Below are 20,086 nucleotides of genomic sequence, written 5' to 3'. Positions count from 1 at the left end.
TGATATTGAGAGGGGTTCTCTGTGCCTCCTGGATTTTGATGCCTGTTTCCTTCCCCAAATTAGGGGAAGTTCTCTGCTATAATTTGCTCCATTATACCTTCTGCCCCTCTCTCTCTTTCTTCTTCTTCTGGGATCCCAATTATTCTAATGTTGTTTTGTCTTATGGTATCGCTTATCTCTCGAATTCTGCCCTCATGATCCAGTAGTTGTTTATCTCTCTTTTTCTCAGCTTCTTTATTTTCCATCATTTGGTCTTCTATCTCACTGATTCTTTCTTCTGCCTCATTTATCCCAGCAGTTACCACCCCCATTTTTGACTGCACCTCATTAATAGCCTTTTTGATTTCGACTTGGTTAGATTTTAGTTCTTTCATTTCTCCAGAAAGTGTTTCTCTAATAACTTCCATGCTTTTTTCAAGCCCAGCTAGTATCTTTAAAGTGATGATTGTGAACTCTAGTTCCATTACCTTACTAATGTCCGTATTGAGTAGGTCCCTGGCAGTCGGTACTACCTCTTGTTCTTTTTGTTGAGGTGATTTTTTCCATCTTGTCCTTTTGTCCAGAGGAGAATAGATTAATGAAAGAACAAAATGCTAACAGGGTAACAACGTCCCCAGAAAATATACTCTAAACAAATCAGAAAAGACCTGAAGCCGGGGGAAAAAGAAAGGGAAAGAAAGAAAAGAAAAAGCAAAAAAAAAAGAATAAGAAAAAGGAAAAAAAAAAACCAGAACAAAACCAAAAAAAACAAAATATGATCAAATATGATCAGGCTGGTGCATATCAGTGCCACACACTAGATTTGGGGTGTCTTTTGGTCTGTTAGAAGATAGTGTCTCCCAAAATTTTAAAGAAAGAAAAACTTATATATGTACAAAAATAAGGGTTGATATGATGAAGGGATGGAATATGACTGTAAAGATGAAAATTATAAAAAATTTTATAAAAGGAATTGATAAGAAGTTGCTTGAAAAAAGAAAAGAGGATTAAAAAAAAAGAAGAAGAAAAAAGGGAGAGAATGTGATCAGGCAGGAGACTAGAACAAAACCATACACTAGAGATTTAGGGTATATTTTGATCTGTTAGAAGAAACTATCTCAAAATTTTAAAGAGAGGACAACTTATATATATATGCCAAAAATAAGGGTAACTACTATGAAGGGATAGAATATGACTCTAAAAATGAAAAATAAAAATGTTTTTTAAAAAAGGGATTGATAAGATGTTGGTTGAAAAAGGGAAAAAGAAAAATTAAAAAAAAAAAAGGCAGTTAAAAAAAAATTAACTTTGAAAGACTAAAGAATCATGGTAAAAAAGCCATGGATTCTATGTGCATTATTCCCCTAGTGCTGGAGTTCTGCTGTTCTCATTGATCGGTAAACTTGGTCTTGGCTGGCTGTTCTCGCTGATCTTCTGGGGGAGGGGCCTGTTGCCGTGGTTCCCAAATGTCTTTGCCGGAGGCGGAATTGCCCCACCCTTGCCCGGTCTGGGCTAAGTAATCTGCTCAGTTTGCTCTCCAGAGCTTTTGTTCCCTGCAAGCTTTCCCTATGGCTTTGGAGGCCGAGAGTGAAAATGGCGGCCTCCCAATCTCCGCCCCGGAGGAGCCGAGAACTCGGGGCCCTGCTCCTCAGTGAGCCCCCAGAGAAAATCAGTCAGTCACTCCCGTCTCCCTGGTCTCCGGCCGCACTCTGTGCTCACCCGGCCTGTGACCAAGCGTTTCTATCTCTGGCACCCGACTCAGTGTGGAGTCTCCAAACCCAACAGATCCCTGCGGTGCGCTCCCGCGCTGCTCCTCCTGGGGGAGGCAGGTGAGTCTCCCCGGATCTGCCACTTGTTGGGTCCCTGCTGGAGGAGCAGTGGCCCGACTGTGCCACGGATCACGGTTTATGGCAACCCCGAGCTGAGAGCCCGCACCTCGGCTCCGTCTCTGCAGCTGGCTTTCCCGCTCTGATACCTGGGAGCTCTGCCACACTCAGGCACCCCCGGTCTTTCTGTGACCCCGAGGGTCCTGAGACCACACTGTCCTGCGAGGGTTCCACCCCCCTCTTAGCCACTGGAGTGACGTCCCTCAGCGGAGCAGACTTCTTAAAGTTCCGATTTTGTGCTCCATGGCTCTATCACTTGCCAGAAGCGGCCAACGGAGGCCCCTCCCCTGCCATCTATCCTCCTGAATATCGCCTTGGATTCACTTCTCCGCATGTCCTACCTTCTAGAAAGTGGTCGCTTTTCTGTTCAGAGAGTTGTTGCTATTCTTTTCTCCGATCTCCTGTTGAGTTTGTAGGTGTTCAGAATGGTTTGATCCCTATCCAGCTGAATTCCTGAGACCAGATGATATCCAGGTCTCCTACTCCTCCGCCATCTTGCTCCGCCCCCCCTTATGATTTTCTTAATAACATTTTCTTTTCTCTATCTTACTTCATTGTAAGAATACAGTATAGAATACATGTAACATGCAAAATAGTTGTTAATGTGATTGGTAAGGCTTCAGTCAATAATAGGCTATTAGTAGCTAGGTTACTGAGGAGTCAAAAATTATATGTGGATTTTCAAATGCACAGGGGTCAGCACCACTAACCCCCACATTGTTCAAGGTCAATTGTATATTATTTTACAAATAAGGAAAAATACAAAGCTGTTTATTTTGAAAAGCATATTATCAATCATATGTTCTATATAAACCACCATATTGTTAGCGATAATGAAGAATTCTGACCCTTATTTATGAACGATTGACCCTAGATGAAGTAAAATTAAGACATATTATGAAAAGAACTGACAAAGGGTAGTGAAATGAAAACCCAAGTATGCAACTGAATGACAGTTACTGTGTACTAAAGGGGTGTGTCATCTATTTACTAATGACAGAGCAGAAGATGATGGGCATTACAAGAGTACTAGGTAGAGGTGAAAATGATTTTAAAAATATATAGATCATTTAATATGAAAATTATTAAATAAGGGATGGTGAAGATTTTTTTTTCTTATCTCTTATCTTTTACAGTTACTTTTAACCAATTAATGACAAATCTCATCTGGGAATTAGGACTCAAAAAATTTTTAGGTCTCACCATTTAACCCAAAGTGCTGCAGTCATGCTCACTGGCTGGGAAAGTTGCATTACTTGGGTTCATGTCATTCATTAGAGCAGCCATTTCTGTGGTTTAATAGATTTTAGCTACAATTCAACACCAGAGCATCTTAATATTTGCAAAGTAAAATATCACTACTGGCCCATTGGGAAGATCTATTTTTCTCCTAGAATTTCACATTATGGTCAACATTTGATGCATGGTTAAATCTTGACAGAGTAGATGTGAAAATCTTTTGAAGAGTTAAATATAGGGGCACCTCGGTGGCTCAGTGGGTTAAGCGTCTGCCTTCAGCTCAAGTCATGATCCCAGGGTCCTGGGATCAAGTCCCGCATTGGGCTCCCTGCTCAGTGGGGAGTCTGCTTCTCCCTCTCCTCCTGCTGCCTCTCCCCACCGGCTTGTGCTTTCTCTCTCACTCTCTCTCTCTCTAGTAAATAAATAAAATCTTAAAAAAAAAAGAGTTAAAAATAATGTAAATGGAAAACTTCAAAGTGGTATCATTTCCGGATATTTGTGTTTGATCACCAGTTTCTGTGCCAGGTCACATGTTCAGCAGCCTGGCAGGCCCTGTGATATATAAAAATACTTCCATTTTTATAGGAATGTGCTGGCAAAAATCTACCACTTCTATGAATTATTAGCCCTTTTCTGCTAATTATTTTGAAAAACGCAGAGGTGCAGGTCCAAGTTCAAGTGGCTCTCAACATCTGAGACATACCTGGTATGAAACTGCTGAAAATCTCTGCCTCATTTGGCCACCAGGTCCACCACTGCATTATGAAGCCTAGAGGAAAAATCCAGTTTCTTTCTTCTTGTATTAGAAACTGAACAACAAGTTGATTGAAAGAATGATTGAGAACAGTAATCACAGAGGAAATGTGATAATAAAGCAAGTAACCAATTTACAACATAAAGATAGATTTTTGCATTTTCTTTAATGTTTATGAAAAACAGAAAATTACAAACTGAAAGGGACCTGGTTGCAAACCCTGGGACTCCTATGTCTGGTTTCAGGGGACAGGTAAATCCCTGTGATTTTAAATGACTACTACAAAAGATTAGAAGAAGTAAAAATGAATCAGCCATGTCCCCTTATCTTCAAGTGACATATTGGCACGTGACCTTCTGTCTATGTATATTTGTACAAACTGAACTCCTGCTGGGCATGCTGAGTGCTAAACAACATTAACATAGGGAAAGTCACAGTCCTGGATGGAAGGTGGTGTGGAAAATTGTTTGATGATATAACTTCTCCTAGAGGCTCTCGCGTGCTATTAAAGTTAATAATCAGACATGCAAAACTTTGTAGAATTAAAAAATTGTTTTGAATTCCATATTATAGCCAGATCAGGGTGACAGACGAATGATAGCAAGGAGAGTAAGGAAAGGAAAATGAAGAAGGAAGGAAAGAGGAGAATACAGCCCCCAAAGGATGACAAGGCCATGGGTAAAGAAGTTCAGAGCTCTGGGGTCCCGAATCTCCTGGATTTCCTGGCCTGCTGGGCCGGGTCAGGAGAGGTAGTAGGACTGGGAGCCCCAGCAGAACCAGCTCATTGGCCTGGGGAAGGTAGCTCCCAAGAAAAGAAGTTTCCATAACTTCTTTCTCTTATGGAAAGAACTGGAGCTTGGATCTGCAGAGGCCAATAGGAAACTGGGGGGCGCGAGGGAGGGAGAGAGGGAAAGAGGGAGAGAGAAGAGATAGGTAGAGTTTTGTTTGTAAAGGAGCGACTGCTGATTGATGTATTCGAGGAGGAAATGTCCTGAGCTCCTAGGCATGGTGGTCCCCCCACCTCCTCGGAGTGTCAGCACTGCAGGGTGCCAAAGGGCATTTTGTCACCATGGACACACAGGACCTGAGTACAGGAACTTGCTCTGCAGACCGAATGACCTTGAGTCTAGGGTGTGTTTGTAGCTTCTGGATGCTGTGATGCTCCGTTCCAGATTTCCGTTCTGTTGTTGGATGTTGGTGCTATCAAGGGGACATTTGGGAGATGAGGAATCATAATTCATTATTTCTAACTTCATCTACGATTGGAAAGGAAAAATCCCTCTAAGCTTTGGGCCCATTTCTCTATGCTATATATTTTTCTCTTCGTTGTTGCTGTCCTTTGCTTTCCCCTGAAGAATGTAACATGTTTTAGACTGCTCCATATTATAAATCTCATTTAAAAAGTGTTGAATCAAGGAAGTCTGCCAGCTACTTTTGTTTTCCCTACTTTTCTCTCCCTGTTGGACTGCTCCAGCAAAGGAGAATAATATTACCTTACCATGTAAAACATGGTTAATGGCTTTAAAAGAATTCCCCAACAACAGAATAATGAGCTGCCAAAAATATTCTTGGTGCCAAGGGATCTGCATATGTCTGTTCCATTTATTGTGTGTTTCTCATTTCATCATGACTAAGTGCTCACAAAAAACATAAAAACCCAAACCTCTAGGGTATGTGGTGTTTGAGCGCAGAAACCATATTTTAATATATTCTGTCCTATACCTAACATAGTAAGATGATTAGTAGAGTATCAACAGCAAACAAAGATGAATGCATGTTGTACGTAAGATGCTCAAATTATCAATTACATTAATATCTAGCTACTGGAAGGAAGTCATTTTTCTACCATCTCTGCTGTGCTTAGTTGAAAATGTTTATTCTAAGGAGTACGGGAAGTTTCACAACAAAAACTCGTGTTCTGCTTATTTGAGTAAGTTTACTTTCCTAAGAAATGTGAAGATGGAACCTATTTCTTAATTAAAATTTCATGTTTTAAAAGTCTGACAGTGCAGTATCACAAAATGATTTCTTTTTATTTTACCTTGATAATAGATTGAGTCTATTAAGAAGAGGGGGGGTTTCTTAAAAACTTATTTAAAACATCAATTTAAGAATACACTGAGCAGATCTGGGGGAAAAAAATAAAAATGTAGAAAAAAATGTAAAGGTGCTTTGTTTCTCCCTAGAAGCAAGTCAAGAAGAATAGCATCTGAACCCCCTCACCAAGCACTCCAGCCTCCCCTAGACCCTTCCCACTTGGTCTGAGCCCAGACTGTCTGGTTCTCACTTGGCAGGAGACTCTTAATCTCCCCCACTTCTCTGTTTGGGCCAGGCAGTTGCCTGCTGTCTTTATGTGGTTTCTGACTAGGTTATGTTACGTTTTGCCGGTGTCTTAATTGGTAGTATCTCTGGGGCAGGATAATTGTCTTCCAAGAATTCCTGAGATAGGGATTTTGAATTGTCTTGCATGTGATTCACAGGACAGATAACATTCATATAGGCCTCCTCCCCTGGACCAGGAGCCATGGAAATTCCTGGGCTGGTTAACTAAAATCCCATGACTTTGACTCCTACTCAGCAAAGCATCTTGGAATTCAATTGGATAAGAGTGACTTCATCTGAGGAGATAAGCCTGAATCTGCTTTAAATGTGTGTGTGTGTGTGTGTGTGTGTGTGTGTGTGTGGTGTGTAATTCATATCCAAAATGTAATCCTTTAGTATGTATCATATTTACTTAAAATGCTTCATCATAACCAAGTATATGAACCCAAAGCGCACAGTGAAACACAATGTTCATGCTCTCTTGGGACTAGCTCAGTCCTCAGAGAGGGCCTGGGGAAAATACTGCATAATCTCCTGTCTTTCCAGAAGACTAATGCCTAAGAGACACTGAGTTGTCACCTGACAGTAAAGCGTTGGAGGCAGAGTTCTCAAGAAAGAAACATAGCACCATCCTAGTTAACTGTGACTGGAGAAAAAGAAGCAAGGTAGATCTTTAGCTGCCTCTGGAGACCCCATGCTGCATCAACCATTTCCCATTTGCAAAAATAAATTGCACAGAAAGACAGTGATTATCTGCGGTGATTATCAAGCAATCAGTGCATAGCACAACTCACGAATTTCGGGCTAGGTGGGTGTTTACTGAAATCAAAACAATTTTGCCATTGATTAATGTAAAATATAAAACTATGGGTTTAGTACAAACCCTTAACTTTTATTAATGCAGAGTTTTTATTAAAGTGGTCAAGTACTCAGAAAATTATTATGCCTATAATGTAGGGAAGAACTATTACATGAAAAAATTATAGAAAATCTTTTTTTAAATTTTTTTAATTTAATTAAATTAATTTATTTTTTAAGATTTTATTTATCTATTTGACAGAGAGAGACACAAGCAGGGGGAGTGGGAGAGGGAGAAGCAGGCTTCCCGCAGAGCAGGGAGCCTGATGCGGGGCTCAATCCCAGGACCCTGGGATCATGACCTGAGCCAAAGGCAGACGCTTAATGGCTGAGCCACCCAGGTGCCCCTGAAAATCTTTTTTTTAAACCCAGCTGTTCTTTCATGGATTTGGATATAGTACTCTTCAAATCATGTTACTGGAAACAGTATTTTTGCATTCAAGAGACTCCTGATTTAAATGTTTAGCTTTAAAAAGAAAGAAATGCTAATCCTTGTGCTTCAACAATGGTGAGATAAACACCTGGTGTAGTGAGTTGGACCTTCAGAGAGCCATCTAGCTTTCCATGTACTCCACGAAACGCTGAATTTTAAAGAGTTCCACTTACACTATGCTGTTGCATTAATTTTGACAGGAGAGTTTTACTCATGTTATTGTGACACATTCACACATTTAGAGAATGTTTTAGTGGCCTGCAGCGTGACCAGAGGAACACGATGGAGAGCTTTGTTACATTGCACGTTATGTGGACTGTTCTCCAAAGGTCTATTTGGAGACTGGAGGTGGAGAACAGTGCATCTGAGGGAAAACTCATCCCACTTAACTCTAGAACCAAGTATGTACCAGGGTGTGCAAAACCAGGACAGAACTAACTGCATGCTTGGTGTGCATCAATTAATTATGTTCTTTCCTTCTGTTTGTAGGCTCCACATGGGAAAAGACATTTCGGCAGATTGGCTTTGAAAGGTAAGCAGGGTTTAGTGTGTTAGCATGTCTTCACTTTTAGGTTCTCATGCCCTGCTTCATTCTAAGTAATTTGCTGATGATAAATCAGTGGTCTCACCAAGTTTGTTCCAAAGTAACCCTTTGTGTTATAAAATCCCTGCCTGCACGCAGAGGAATTTACATGAAAATCCTCTTAAACCAGGAAAGAGCATCAAAGGTGAGTTGTCTAACTGGAGAACTCCATGAAGTCATTTGGTCTTTTCTAGCTTTATCACTGCCTATGTCATATCAGTTCTATAGTTTTCGCACAAAACAATGTATATTGATATTGACATCATCCCTGTCATCAAAATTGTTACGTCTTATCCACTCCAAGTTGAAAGCTGGGATCATGGCACTCCTAGCTAAAAGCAGTCCTAAAATGGACTCATTATAACATCAGACAAAGTCGAGGTAGGGTCGGTAAGGTTACTATCCCACCTGCCTTGGAACTGAGTGGCAGCCTGTGGGACAGACCCCTCCCAGTGGCGTTTAGTGTCTTCTCTGGAGCTCGCTGCGTCGGTACAGCTATTGGAATAGAGAAAAGTGATTTTAATTTCTTTTTTTTAATCTAAAAGCAGATTTTGACTAGTTCTTTTTATCATATTGAAAACCTGTTCTTATGTGTATTAATCAAGCTGACCGAGTGCTTAGAGAAATGATAAAATACTTTAAAATGCCTTTCTCCAGTAGCAAGAGAGAATAGCTCAGCACAAGGCTGACTGTGGTGGCATTTCCTGTACCATTTTTTATTTGATTCAAAGATTTATTTCTTTCTCTACATAAACTCCCACTGAATCAGCACCATGGCCGTAGGTCTCACAGGAAGGCTATTACAGGAGGTTGGCTTGAGTTGGGCAGATCTCACAGGCCAACTTAAAGCATAAAAAATCATGTCACTCCTTCATTTCGTGTGAAATCTTTTCCCAAAGCAGCTTTCTCTTGATTCTCTCTTCATATTATGACAAACACAGAAGCAAAGGGGAGAGAATAACAAATTGAACGTCATTATCCAGCTTCAGTAGGACTTTGTCATCCTTCCTTTGTCTATTTTTGGGGCGGTAGGGGTTAAAATATTTTAAAGGAAATCTCAGACGTCATGTCATTTTATCCCTACATAGGTTGAGGACACATCTCTGAAAAAAAAAAAAGTGGGTATTTTCTTCCAGAATCATGATGCCACTATCATGCCAGATACAAATAACAGTAAGTCCTTGGCATCATGTAGTATCCAGTCGATATTTACATTTCCTGACCATTTCAGCAATGTCACAGTGCAGGTACTGCATGCTACTGAAGCCCGCACATTCCAGCTTGTTGCTACAGCTCGAGTAACAATTCCCTCCCAGCTTCATTTTGTTTTTTTTCATGTCATTGACTTGTCAAGAAACCTGGTCAATTGTTGGAAGGTCTCACATTCTGGATTTGTCGGTCTGTGGTATTGTTTATCTTGTTATTCTATCCCCGTTTCACTGACATTCACTTTGTTCCCTTTTGGTCACGGGGAACAACTTCACATTGACTTTTTGTCCTTCTGACACAGGACCACCAGTCTTTGATAGTTTCCATGTTTCTAGTGCAACTAGATGTACAAGCCCATCCAGTATTCCAGACCTGGCAAGGAGCCTCTTTTCTTTGTGGAGAATGGTATTTTGAAATCACAGTCTAAATACGAGGGACCCCCATCATATCTGGACTGTCATGTTTCTGGGCTGTTTCAATATATGTTAGAGATAGAAAATACCTTTTTTATTTTTTTTAAGATTTTTTTCTTTATTCATTTGAGAGAGCAAGACCATGAGCAGGGTGAGGGTGAGAGGGAGAGGGACAGACTCCCCACTGAGTGGGGAGCCCAACGCAGGGCTCAGTCCCAGGACCCAGGGACCATGACCCGAGCTGAAGGCAGATGCTTAACTGACTAAGCCACCCAGGCACCCTGAAAATACCTTTTTTAAATAAAAAAATAACCTGAATTCTTACATTATTTCCAAGTCAAACATAGCCTTACAGAATTTTTAACTTCTCTGGTACCACATTTGCATTTATTTTCTTTTTCACTAAAAATCTTGGTTCTTAACAAAACTTACTTATTTTAATGTATATATATTTTTAAAAAATACAAACACTAATATTACCACTCGTAATAGAAATATTAAATGAAGTTTTTAATTTTTTTTTGTTTTTTGAAAAGATTTATTTATTTGAGAGAGAGAGAGCGCTTGCGGTCGCATGCAAGTGGGAGGAGGGGCAGAGAGAGAGACTCTCCTGCAGACTCCCTGCTGAGCATGGAACCCGACTCAGCTCAATCTCACAACCCATGAGATCATGACCTGAGCCAAAACCAAGAAGTTGAATGCTTAACTGACTGAGCCACTCAGGCGCCCCAAGAATATTAAATGAAGTTTTAAAATTTGCTTTCGGTCTTCATTTTATATTACATTAAATATGTACAATTAAAGACTCAAAACTTAAGTTGCTTAAGTTTTTTTTTTTTTCCTATGTGGTCATATTCTAACTTTTATATACAATTTGGTTCATTTGTTTCAGAATCTTTTCAATTTTAATGGATTTTTAAAATTTCATTTTATTTTTGAATATATAACATTTATATGTCTCCAAGTACAAATTATATGTTTATATATATATATAAAGTGTTTTCAGAGGAATGTCACATGCATCCCCTGCCCCCACATCCTATGCCTTCTTCCTTCCCCAGTTGCATGGTTATTAGCTTTTGGTTTAAGCTTTCGGTGTTTATTTTCACATATGCAAGCTGATACTTGCATATAACTGTATCCTCGCCCTGTTCTTGTGTGAAGAGTGGCATAGTATATATATTATTCTGCCCTTTGATTTTTTTTCACCAGGAGTATATCATAGAAATCATTCCCCATCAGTGTATATAGGTATTCCTCACTCCATTAACTCGCAGTTTCCACTCCTTTAGGTGGATGAGCCAATATAAAGGATGAGCTTGGTTAAATCAGGAATCTCATCCAGTATCAAGCTTTACTAACAATTTTAAGGATTCAAGTGACCAGGGACACTGGTAATGGAGGGAGAAATCCAGGCAAGATATCCCATGTGGCTCCTCACATCCTTCTTTTTGATATCATATATATATACTTTTTGGCCCAGAGAGATAGATGAGATTTCCATTGAGATTTGCAAGTCCCTCACATAGTAGGAAACATGATTTTGCAACATCTCCAGGTTTACACCTAAGAAATTTGAAGAGCTCATGTGACATTCTCCAGAGAGTTATAACTCATCAATCTATGATGAGGATTTTTTTATCATAACGTCCTAAACCAGGACTTTCCTGCTTGATGAGGACTCTTCTCCTAGAAAAATAATAATAATAATAATTATTCTCTTTGTCCAGTGATCTAGTTAATATGTATACAAGAAGCCTAAATCAGGTCACTTTCCTTCTTCCCTCAACCCCAGTATCTCCTTGGTAATCAGAGGAAAATGGATCACAAGCAACTTGCTTTAACTCCTTCTTTTCCAGTACCTCGTGGGGGAACATTCAGGCTATTTTCAGTCTTTTGCTCTTACAGAAAAATGTTGTAATGAATAACCCTGTGCATACTTGTGCTTTTGCCAGATATCTTAGGGATTAGATTCCCAAGGACAATCAATGAGTAAATTATATGGAATTTTGCTAATTTTGCCAAGTTTCACTCCCTAGAGTTTCAACAATTTGCACCCCTGGTGAAAATGCATGAGAGTATTTCCCCAGTGCCTCACCAACAGAATATGCTGTCAGACTTGAGATTTTTGCCAGTCTGATAGATGAGAAACGGTATCTCAACGTCCTTTTAATTTTCATTTAACCTGCATCATTTTTCCATAGAGTAGAGAACAGGTTAAGATCTTTTCTGTCAACTAAGTGAAGCACTTTGGGCAAGAGCTTCTTCTCAGATGGTTAAGGATTCATTGATCAACAGTATTTGGCAGTTGAAACATTTTCTTCCTAGCTTATAGGACCTTAACCTTTCCCTTGAATAGTGATCTAATGAAACAGCTACCTTGTACCAAGCACTATGTTAAATAATTTCTACGATCCATACAGCAACCTCACAGACCAGGGATTGGCAAACGGTACTGTAAAGGACAGATGGTAAACATTTTAGGTTTTACGAGGCATACAATTCCTGTTGTAATTTCTCAATTTTGCCTCTGTAGCATAAAGCAGCCATAGACAATGAGTATGGCTGTATTCCAATAAAACTTTATTTACAAAACCAGCAAGTGGCCATCATTTATTGACCGCCCCCACTGTAGCTTCTGGTTGCCCACTCACAGGTAAAGAAACTCAAAGAAATCAAGTAGTCTACACATATAGTCATGGCCATTGACCTGCATTAGTACTGACCTACATTCTGTTCTATTTTTGCCTAGTTCCAAAGATGAAGGTTTTTAGACCAGAACACCCTAAAATCTTGATTATAGGTCTCTTTTGTTTTATGTTGTTTTATGTTTCCTATCCCTGTACCTCTGGGCATGTGGTCTCAAATCACAATCTTATTGGATATTCTCATTTGAATAAAGCCAGACAGTATAAAGTTCATATTACAATGCCTCCCTAAAATTGTTATACTTCCAAATAGATGTACAAATAAAAATATTGTTAAGGAGTATATCAAGTGCAGTGCTTTATTTTCAAACCGTAATCTCAGCTGGGTAATCATCCTGATTTTTAGATGTTACCTTAAAATGTCATCTTGCATTTTCCCAGATTATCCTGTGTTTTCTCACTGAAACACAGTGAGTGTTCTCTGCATTGTACCCGCATCTTAAAATATAGAACAAATATTGTGCATTTACAGTTATTGTGCATTTACAGTTGCAAAGATTGTGTCAGGCAGTGCTGTTAAATGTGCTTTTTTCTTCTGGAGTTTTAACCTCTTCTTTCTCTTAAAGGGAATTCCAATTATATCTTAAATGAAGCTACCTGGTTTTTTAGAGCGATTATATAGAGATATTGATCCTTTCATTGCTATGTTCTTTGAAGTTTGCCCATCAATCTGTTTGCTAGCAGATTATATTAAAGTGGCCACATCTAAAGAAAAGAAGTGACTGAGTCAGCTAAAGCTTCAAAGTCTTCTCTAAGAATAAGAAAGCAAAGATGCCCTTTGTTGTACATTTTGTAACTGAAAGGAAGACCCAGGGATCTGTCCTACCTGCTCTCCTTGCAGGAACACTGCCATGAGATGGTGTTCAGCCATTTCCTTTCTAGAATCTGTGGGATTATATACATTATCTCAGAATAAGTACACATCATCACAGTTTATGTGGTTCAAGAAAATATGTTATATTCACCTTGTAGACAGTCACATTGTCCTTCTGTGGGGAGACATCAGGAGTTTATTTTAGGACTTCATTATAGGAGTGTGTTATAACGTAATTCGGTATAGGTTCATGTGTCTTGGATGTGACCTCCCATACCCCCTCCCCACTCCTGCTACTATAATATCTATATTTGCATAACAAAAACAGACATCCGGTTTTTGGTGTTTTGTCTTTGTTGCTATTGTAAAAAAAAAAAAATCTGTGCCTAACATTTGGTCTCAATCAGAAAGTTCATCTTCCTAGGCACATTGTCTAAGTTTATGATTATAAATCACAGTCACTCATTAATCTCTATTAAAGTGATGCACATGGGCTTGGCTTTGTAAATTCACTGATATTCTGCATGTTCCAAACAAGTATATCCACTAGGGAATGGCCCACATTTTCAATGGCTTAATACAACAAATGTTCCTTTCTCACTCACACAAAATCTAATGAGGCCAGATTAATCTAGGAGGTGGCTTGCCTTCTACATGGCATGCCATTCTTTGGCTTCAGTCCTGTAGCAGTTCTGTCTCAATGTGATGCTGCTGAGTTTGCTTAAGCCTGGAAGGTGAGCTTGGAGGAATACACACTGGCTCCTAAATGTTTCCACTTGGAAGTGGCATTGGTCACTGCGACTCACAGTTTATGGCCCAAAGAGAATCAGCTTGTCAATTCAGGGAGAAGAAGAGGTGCCACTCTGCCATGTATCCAGGAAGGAAACAAGAGGTAGAAATAGATCTTGGGCACCAGCCCTTTATCTGTTACATCATTTGCAAATATCTTCTACCATTCCATAGGTTGCCTTTTAGTTTTGTTGGCTGTATGCTAAGTGAAATAAGTCAAGCAGAGAAAGACAATTATCATATGGTTTCACTCATATGTGGAACATTAGGAATAGCACAGAAGGACCACAGGGGAAGGGAGGGAAAACTGAATGGGAAGAAATCAGAGAAGGAGACAAACCATGAGAGACTCTGGACTCCAGGAAGCAAACTGAGGGTTACAGAAGGGGAGGTGGGGTGGATGGGGTAACTGGGTGATGGGCACTAAGGAGCGCATGTGATGTGATGAGCACTGGGTGTTATAAGCAACTAATAAATCAATGAACACTACATCAAAAACTAATGATGTACTATATGTTGGCTAATAGCTAGAAATAGCAGATGGTGTTAGTAATATCTATCACAATAAACTCTGAGCAATGTCTGAAATGGTTTATCTCTTTCCAAAGCTGCACTTTTCATCTGAGAAGAAAATATTTTAGCAAGTAAATAGGCTCATGCATAGTAAATTGCCAAAAGAAATAAAAGTTCCTACTTTCTGGGAAATCTTATTGCTACCTATTTTAAAATACTAATCTTTTACTAATCTCTCACCCCTTTTTACTTAAAATGCAGAGAACGTATTCTTAACGAATCTTAGAATCAGCACAGAACCTCAGATGATGTTATTACTCCTGTACTGCTTGTGACTTTATTTGATGCTCTACTTGAATTGTGGAATGAAGTTTTTTTCCCCTTCAAAGAATATTTTAAAATACAAATAATCCTGAAAACAGTCTGTTATGGTGAAATACGAATATTCCAAGGATTTTTTTTTTCCCAACGTAGACATAATTCAAAAAGCATGGCTTTGTCTCTGGGGGGTTGGGCAGCCTTCCACAGCCTGTCTGTCGTCACGCTCCTCCCTAGCATCTATCCCATAAGGATCTTCCACCCACCATGCTGGTTTTAAACATTACTGTTTTTGTGAAACCTTTCCCGATGGCTTCCTCCCAGCACCCCACCTCTTCCCTCACACTTCATACATTCTTCTACTATGGCATATTAGGACCATATTACAGTGGATGAAATGTGGACATGTTTTGTCAAATACCTCACATTGTGTGACATATGGACACATTGTATTGAACCTTATTTTCCCCATTTCTCTTCCTTTGACCTTGAAGTCCGTGAGTGTGTGGAGGATGGGACTGTCTCGATACCCTGGTGCCCAGGGCACTCTTGCCGTGTGCTAGCTCATGAGACATGTCTTGAGTACAGAACCGAGTCCTCCGTGGGGAGGGGCCCTGGGGTTTGGTTGGAGAGTAATTATGTAAGCGTGGGCTTCTTGGGAAGCAGGAGACCAGGGTCCCAGCATCTCTTTTTCACTGCTCTGCAGCGGCTTGTGGGAGGATAGGGGAGGCTGCAACTAAAGCCGGCTTATCCCTGAAAGCATAGGGATGAAGACGTGGCTTTATTCTGTGTGTCAGTGTGAGCGATTACTTAATTCGCTGACCTTCGTATTAACGTGGAGTATTCTGAGTCTCTCTTCGCAAACAAACTGAGTCTGATGTTCTGGGTTCGGCCCCAGCTTCTCTCCATCATAGGATCCCTACAATAAGATTGAGAGCGGCACCAGGACAGGAGCCATGTCTGTCTTGTTTTTTCGTTTTTTGTGTTTTTTAAAGATTGTACTTATTTATTTGAGAGAGAGAGCAAGTGAGAAAGAGGGGAAGGGAGAGGGAGAAACAGACTCTCCTGCTGAGCAGGGAGCCTGACACAGGGCTCCATCCCAGGACCCCGGGATCATGACCTGAGCTGAAGGCAGATGCTTAACTGACTGAGCCACCCAGGCGCCGCCCCCCCCATGTCTGTCTTGTTAACCGAGACGCCTTGCACCTAACTCACTTAGGTGAGCAAAGTGAAATGGTTGGAAAAAGGAATTTATGAGTGAGGACCTGATTCCGTGGCAACAGAACCAGAGGATGGCTTAGCAAACATCTTTGTACTGTGTTACATTGGCTTTGCCCCATTCTTGCCTGTGGTCCTTTCAGGACACTGCGGTTGTTCATGCCCAGCCCCTACCTCCTTCCAGAGACTTCCCCTAACCCCACTGACCACCATCTCAGGGTCCCTTTTCTGTCTTCCTATTCCCAACTGTCTTTTAGAACAAAGCCATGGGGTATGTTCATAATCTTATATGTACTTGTCTGAGTCTTAGACTAGACCTACCCTTCTGAGGGCAGGACCTCTGTCTGGCCATCTTATAATCTCCAGTGTCAGCTCAGGAGGTGGCAAATAATAGGCACTTAATAAGTGTTTGATAAATAAATGGCCTTTCAAATAAATATTAGTGTGTCATTTCTCTATTGGCCCAGCCCCATGGAATCTGTTCTTCCTGATAAATTGTAGTTTCTGTTGGCTTTGGAGAATGAACAGATTCCTTAGGAAATGTAAGGCCAGTTTTTAAATTCTTTTTTTCTCCTCCAGCTTTATGTGTAACTCATTAGCTGTGTTATTGAAATTAATGCTGTTTCTGCAGGGAATCCTATGTAAACTGTTGGAAAATAATGCAAAGCTACACTCCAGTGATGGATTTATGATGTGTTTTTGTATATGAAAACTTGCATCCAAGAAATGTGATGGTTAAGTGGAATCAATTATGACAGAAACAAAGGTATCAATTTCTATAGTCTCTGCTATATCTTCCTGAATTTTTTTACCATATTTTTTTTAGTTTTTTTTATTTTTTATTGTTATGTTAATCCCCATAGATTACATCATTAGTTTTAGATGTAGTGTTCCATGATTCATTGTTTGTGCACAACACCCAGTGCTCCATGCAGAACGTGCCCTCCTTAATACCCATCACCAGGCTAACCCATCCTCCCACCCCCCTCCCCTCTTCTTCCTGAATTTTTTTAAGTTAAGGTCATAAGACTGTAGGATAAAATGGATAATGTTGAATACCTATTCATTTAGATCAAGGCAAGTATTTCTTTATACTGCCCCTCAGAGAAGCATACAGAAGGGACAATACATTCAATCCAAGTCACACCATTGCTGTAATCTTGTGGTCTGTGGAGTCAAACAGAGGAAGTCGTAGCTGGGCTTTCACAATGCCCCATCACACTCATAGCAGTGAAGCCAGCAGAAGTGAGACATTCCTGATAGAAGTTTCTTGATTAAATCAACCCTGTTGTGGTATTGGCTTTCTGAGAGATGAGCTACTCAAGTCTTTAATTCCTTCAGACTACAGATAAATATTCCTGGAAGCTTTAGCAAGCTATTTTGAAATTATGATAAAAAATTTTTGTCAAAGTAATTTATATGCAGGAAATGACTAGACAAAAAAGACGCATCTATTTTGGTTTTAAAATTAAGCCCAACTTATGTGTTTATTCACTTATCATTTGAATATTTTCAAACCTCTACTTTGTGCCCACCTCTGGGCTAGATGGGGGTTTTCAGAAGAACATGGCGAGGGCAAGGGAGTTAGGTTTTTTAAGAGACCTATCGAACGCTGGCCTCTCTGAGAGGCACTCTGCTTATCTGATCTGATGCATTCTCACAACATTCTGGAGTGGCTTCTCCTGACTTACGCTAGGCTATCTAACAAGCTCAAATCCCAGTGACTTATAAGACCAGGGGTTTATTTCTTGCTCATATCCGATGTCGGCTTCAGAGGCTGTGGAGCAACTGTGGCTCTTCTCCAAGAGCCTTTTTCATTCTGGGATCCAGGCTGAAACAGAGCCTTCACTTGGCATATGCCCTTCTTGTGGCTGGGGAAAGTCGCGATGGCCAAGGCAAGCACTGGCTCTTTCAGCTATTGCTCAGATGGGACATGTGCCACATCTGCTCACTTTCGTGTGGCCAAGTTCAAGGTCCGTGGGCACAGCAGCACACTCCTCCTGCAGAGGAGCATTGTAGGTCACACAGGAATAGCCAGGGGTGTATACTTCTGTTTCGGGAAAGAAGTGTCTATTTGGGAGCAGTGATATAATCTACCATAGTATACCACCCCATCTAATAAATGAGCAAAGTACACTCAGAGTAGTTAAGTAATTTACTCAAGACCACACAGCTAGTGAGTGTCAAAGGTAAGATATGAATTCGGTTTAATGTGACTCTACCTTCCATTCCTTCCCAGTCCGCCATGCCAGCATTTATGACGCTTCATGTTGACAGGCGTTTGTTGGACACACATTATTATTCCTCTGCTGAGGGCTAGAGGTGAGGGGATGGGAGGACAGGGTCTTGGTCTTATGGAAGATACCACCAACAGGTACAATATAACACGACGCTTATGTGCCACTGTGTAGTGCAGTCATTTGAAAATGTTTTTGAGCAGCTACTATGTACCAGGTACAACAATAATGATACAAGTGGTACAAAGTGAAGGAGAGAAAGCCCGGGGAGGGGGTGGGGGCAGTGTGCCTGGGCGGCATTGAGCCGAGTCCTGGCTGTTTAGTTGGGGGGCAGGGAGGAGTGGTTTGTGAAAGCTTCACTTCAAGGACTGCCCAGGGAGGTTTGCAAGGGCAATTTATTGGAGACCATCCATCAGATGTTAGAGATGGAGCTCAAGGGGGCACAAACAAAGATGGAAATGAACCTGAGAAGGGGTGAAAAACCCAACAGGAATGCCAAGGAGTTTGGATTGTCTTTGATAGTATTGGGAGCCATCGAAGAGTGGGAAACCTAGGGCAGATACTGTTAGATGTACTTCTAGAAGGGTCACATGGGCGCAGTATAGACCAGAGGATGGCTTAGACAAGCAAGATGAGCAGGAAAGCATTGCAGGAGTTCAGGGGAGTGATTGCACACGTCTGAACTGAGGCAGGGACAACTGAACAGGATAGAGATGATGTATGCCAAATGTGCTTTAGGCTGTAAAATTTGAAGTTACCACACGGTGGATAATCGGATGTGGTGTGTGAGAGAAGGATTCTGAAACGGGCCACATCCCGTTGGCTGCCTCCACTCTCTGGCTGCTATGTCTCCATCTGGTGCTGGCAATACTCTGCTCTCTGCCCCAGGGCTTTCTCCAGCCTTTTGGAAATTTGCTGTGTCCGCACGCAGGGCAACCTGGAAGGGCCTGAGATAAAAGAGCCGGAAGCATCGGTGGGCAGCAGAAGTAAGTGGAGAGGTGCTGGAGCGGCCCTAGAGAATCCGAAGGGCAACCCGTAGGAGCCCTTACAGCAGCGACCTGTCAGCAGTACACCCCGTGGGCTGCTCTCATTCTCCATCCCTCATTGTCACATTCTCGCACTTTCCAGGAGGGCTTCCTGAATAAGCCACCTGCACCCAGGGCCTCTGCTCTAGGTCGGGCTTTGGAAGACCTGAAGTAAGATACCAGCACTAAAGTACCTTAACTGATATCAAACTAAAAATCTTGGATTCCAATTTTATCGTTGGTATTGATTTATTCTATGAGTACAAAACAGCACTATTAGTATTTGTAATATGAAATCCTTGGTTTACAACATCCTGGGGGAGCACAGGTGGCGCCACGTCCTGGATTGCTAGAGAATCTGGTGGCAGTGATAGACTCACTTGCAGAAACATTCCACACCACACAGAGAAAAAATTGTGCCTGCAGTTTCAGGGGATTCACAGAGCCTCAGAAGCACAACGCAGTATGTGAACCTCCGTTAGAGAGCCCCATTTTAGATGAAGGCTTCCTTGATTTCTTTCTCAGATTATAAAATCTGCAAATGTTTATTCTCCTCCTTCAATTTCTTGGAACTACATAGGCAGTGGGAGTTAAATTGGGGTCATGGAATCATGCAGTTTGAGACTCCAGAAACCCCAGAGGGAACCTCTCCCTTCTTTTGCAGATGGTTACATTAAGGCACCAAGAAATTAAGCAGAAAGGTAGAAAGAGGATTGTTAAAATTGGGATTGGTCAAAGTCCAGGTCTGTGTTTAAGTTTCATAAATTCAATAAAATGGAATTTTATTA

The 20,086-nt window shown here is 40.9% G+C and overlaps 1 protein-coding gene across 3 annotated transcripts in view; it reads left to right on the top strand.

Annotated features, from left to right (window-relative positions):
• Positions 1–20,086, top strand: part of PIEZO2 (piezo type mechanosensitive ion channel component 2) — a 492,797-nt gene that overhangs the window by 218,001 nt on the left and 254,710 nt on the right. For all 3 annotated transcript variants that reach the window (XM_078060633.1, XM_078060632.1, XM_078060634.1), the window contains exon 4: positions 7,961–8,003. In XM_078060633.1, the coding sequence (XP_077916759.1) occupies positions 7,961–8,003 (43 nt within the window). The remainder of the gene's footprint in view (positions 1–7,960; positions 8,004–20,086) is intronic.

The sequence above is a fragment of the Halichoerus grypus genome, chromosome 13 (genome assembly GCF_964656455.1).
Source record: "Halichoerus grypus chromosome 13, mHalGry1.hap1.1, whole genome shotgun sequence".
In the NCBI taxonomy this organism is placed as follows: domain Eukaryota; kingdom Metazoa; phylum Chordata; class Mammalia; order Carnivora; family Phocidae; genus Halichoerus; species Halichoerus grypus.
Note: the sequence above shows the minus strand (reverse complement) of the source record. Positions and strands in the feature narration are given on the sequence as shown.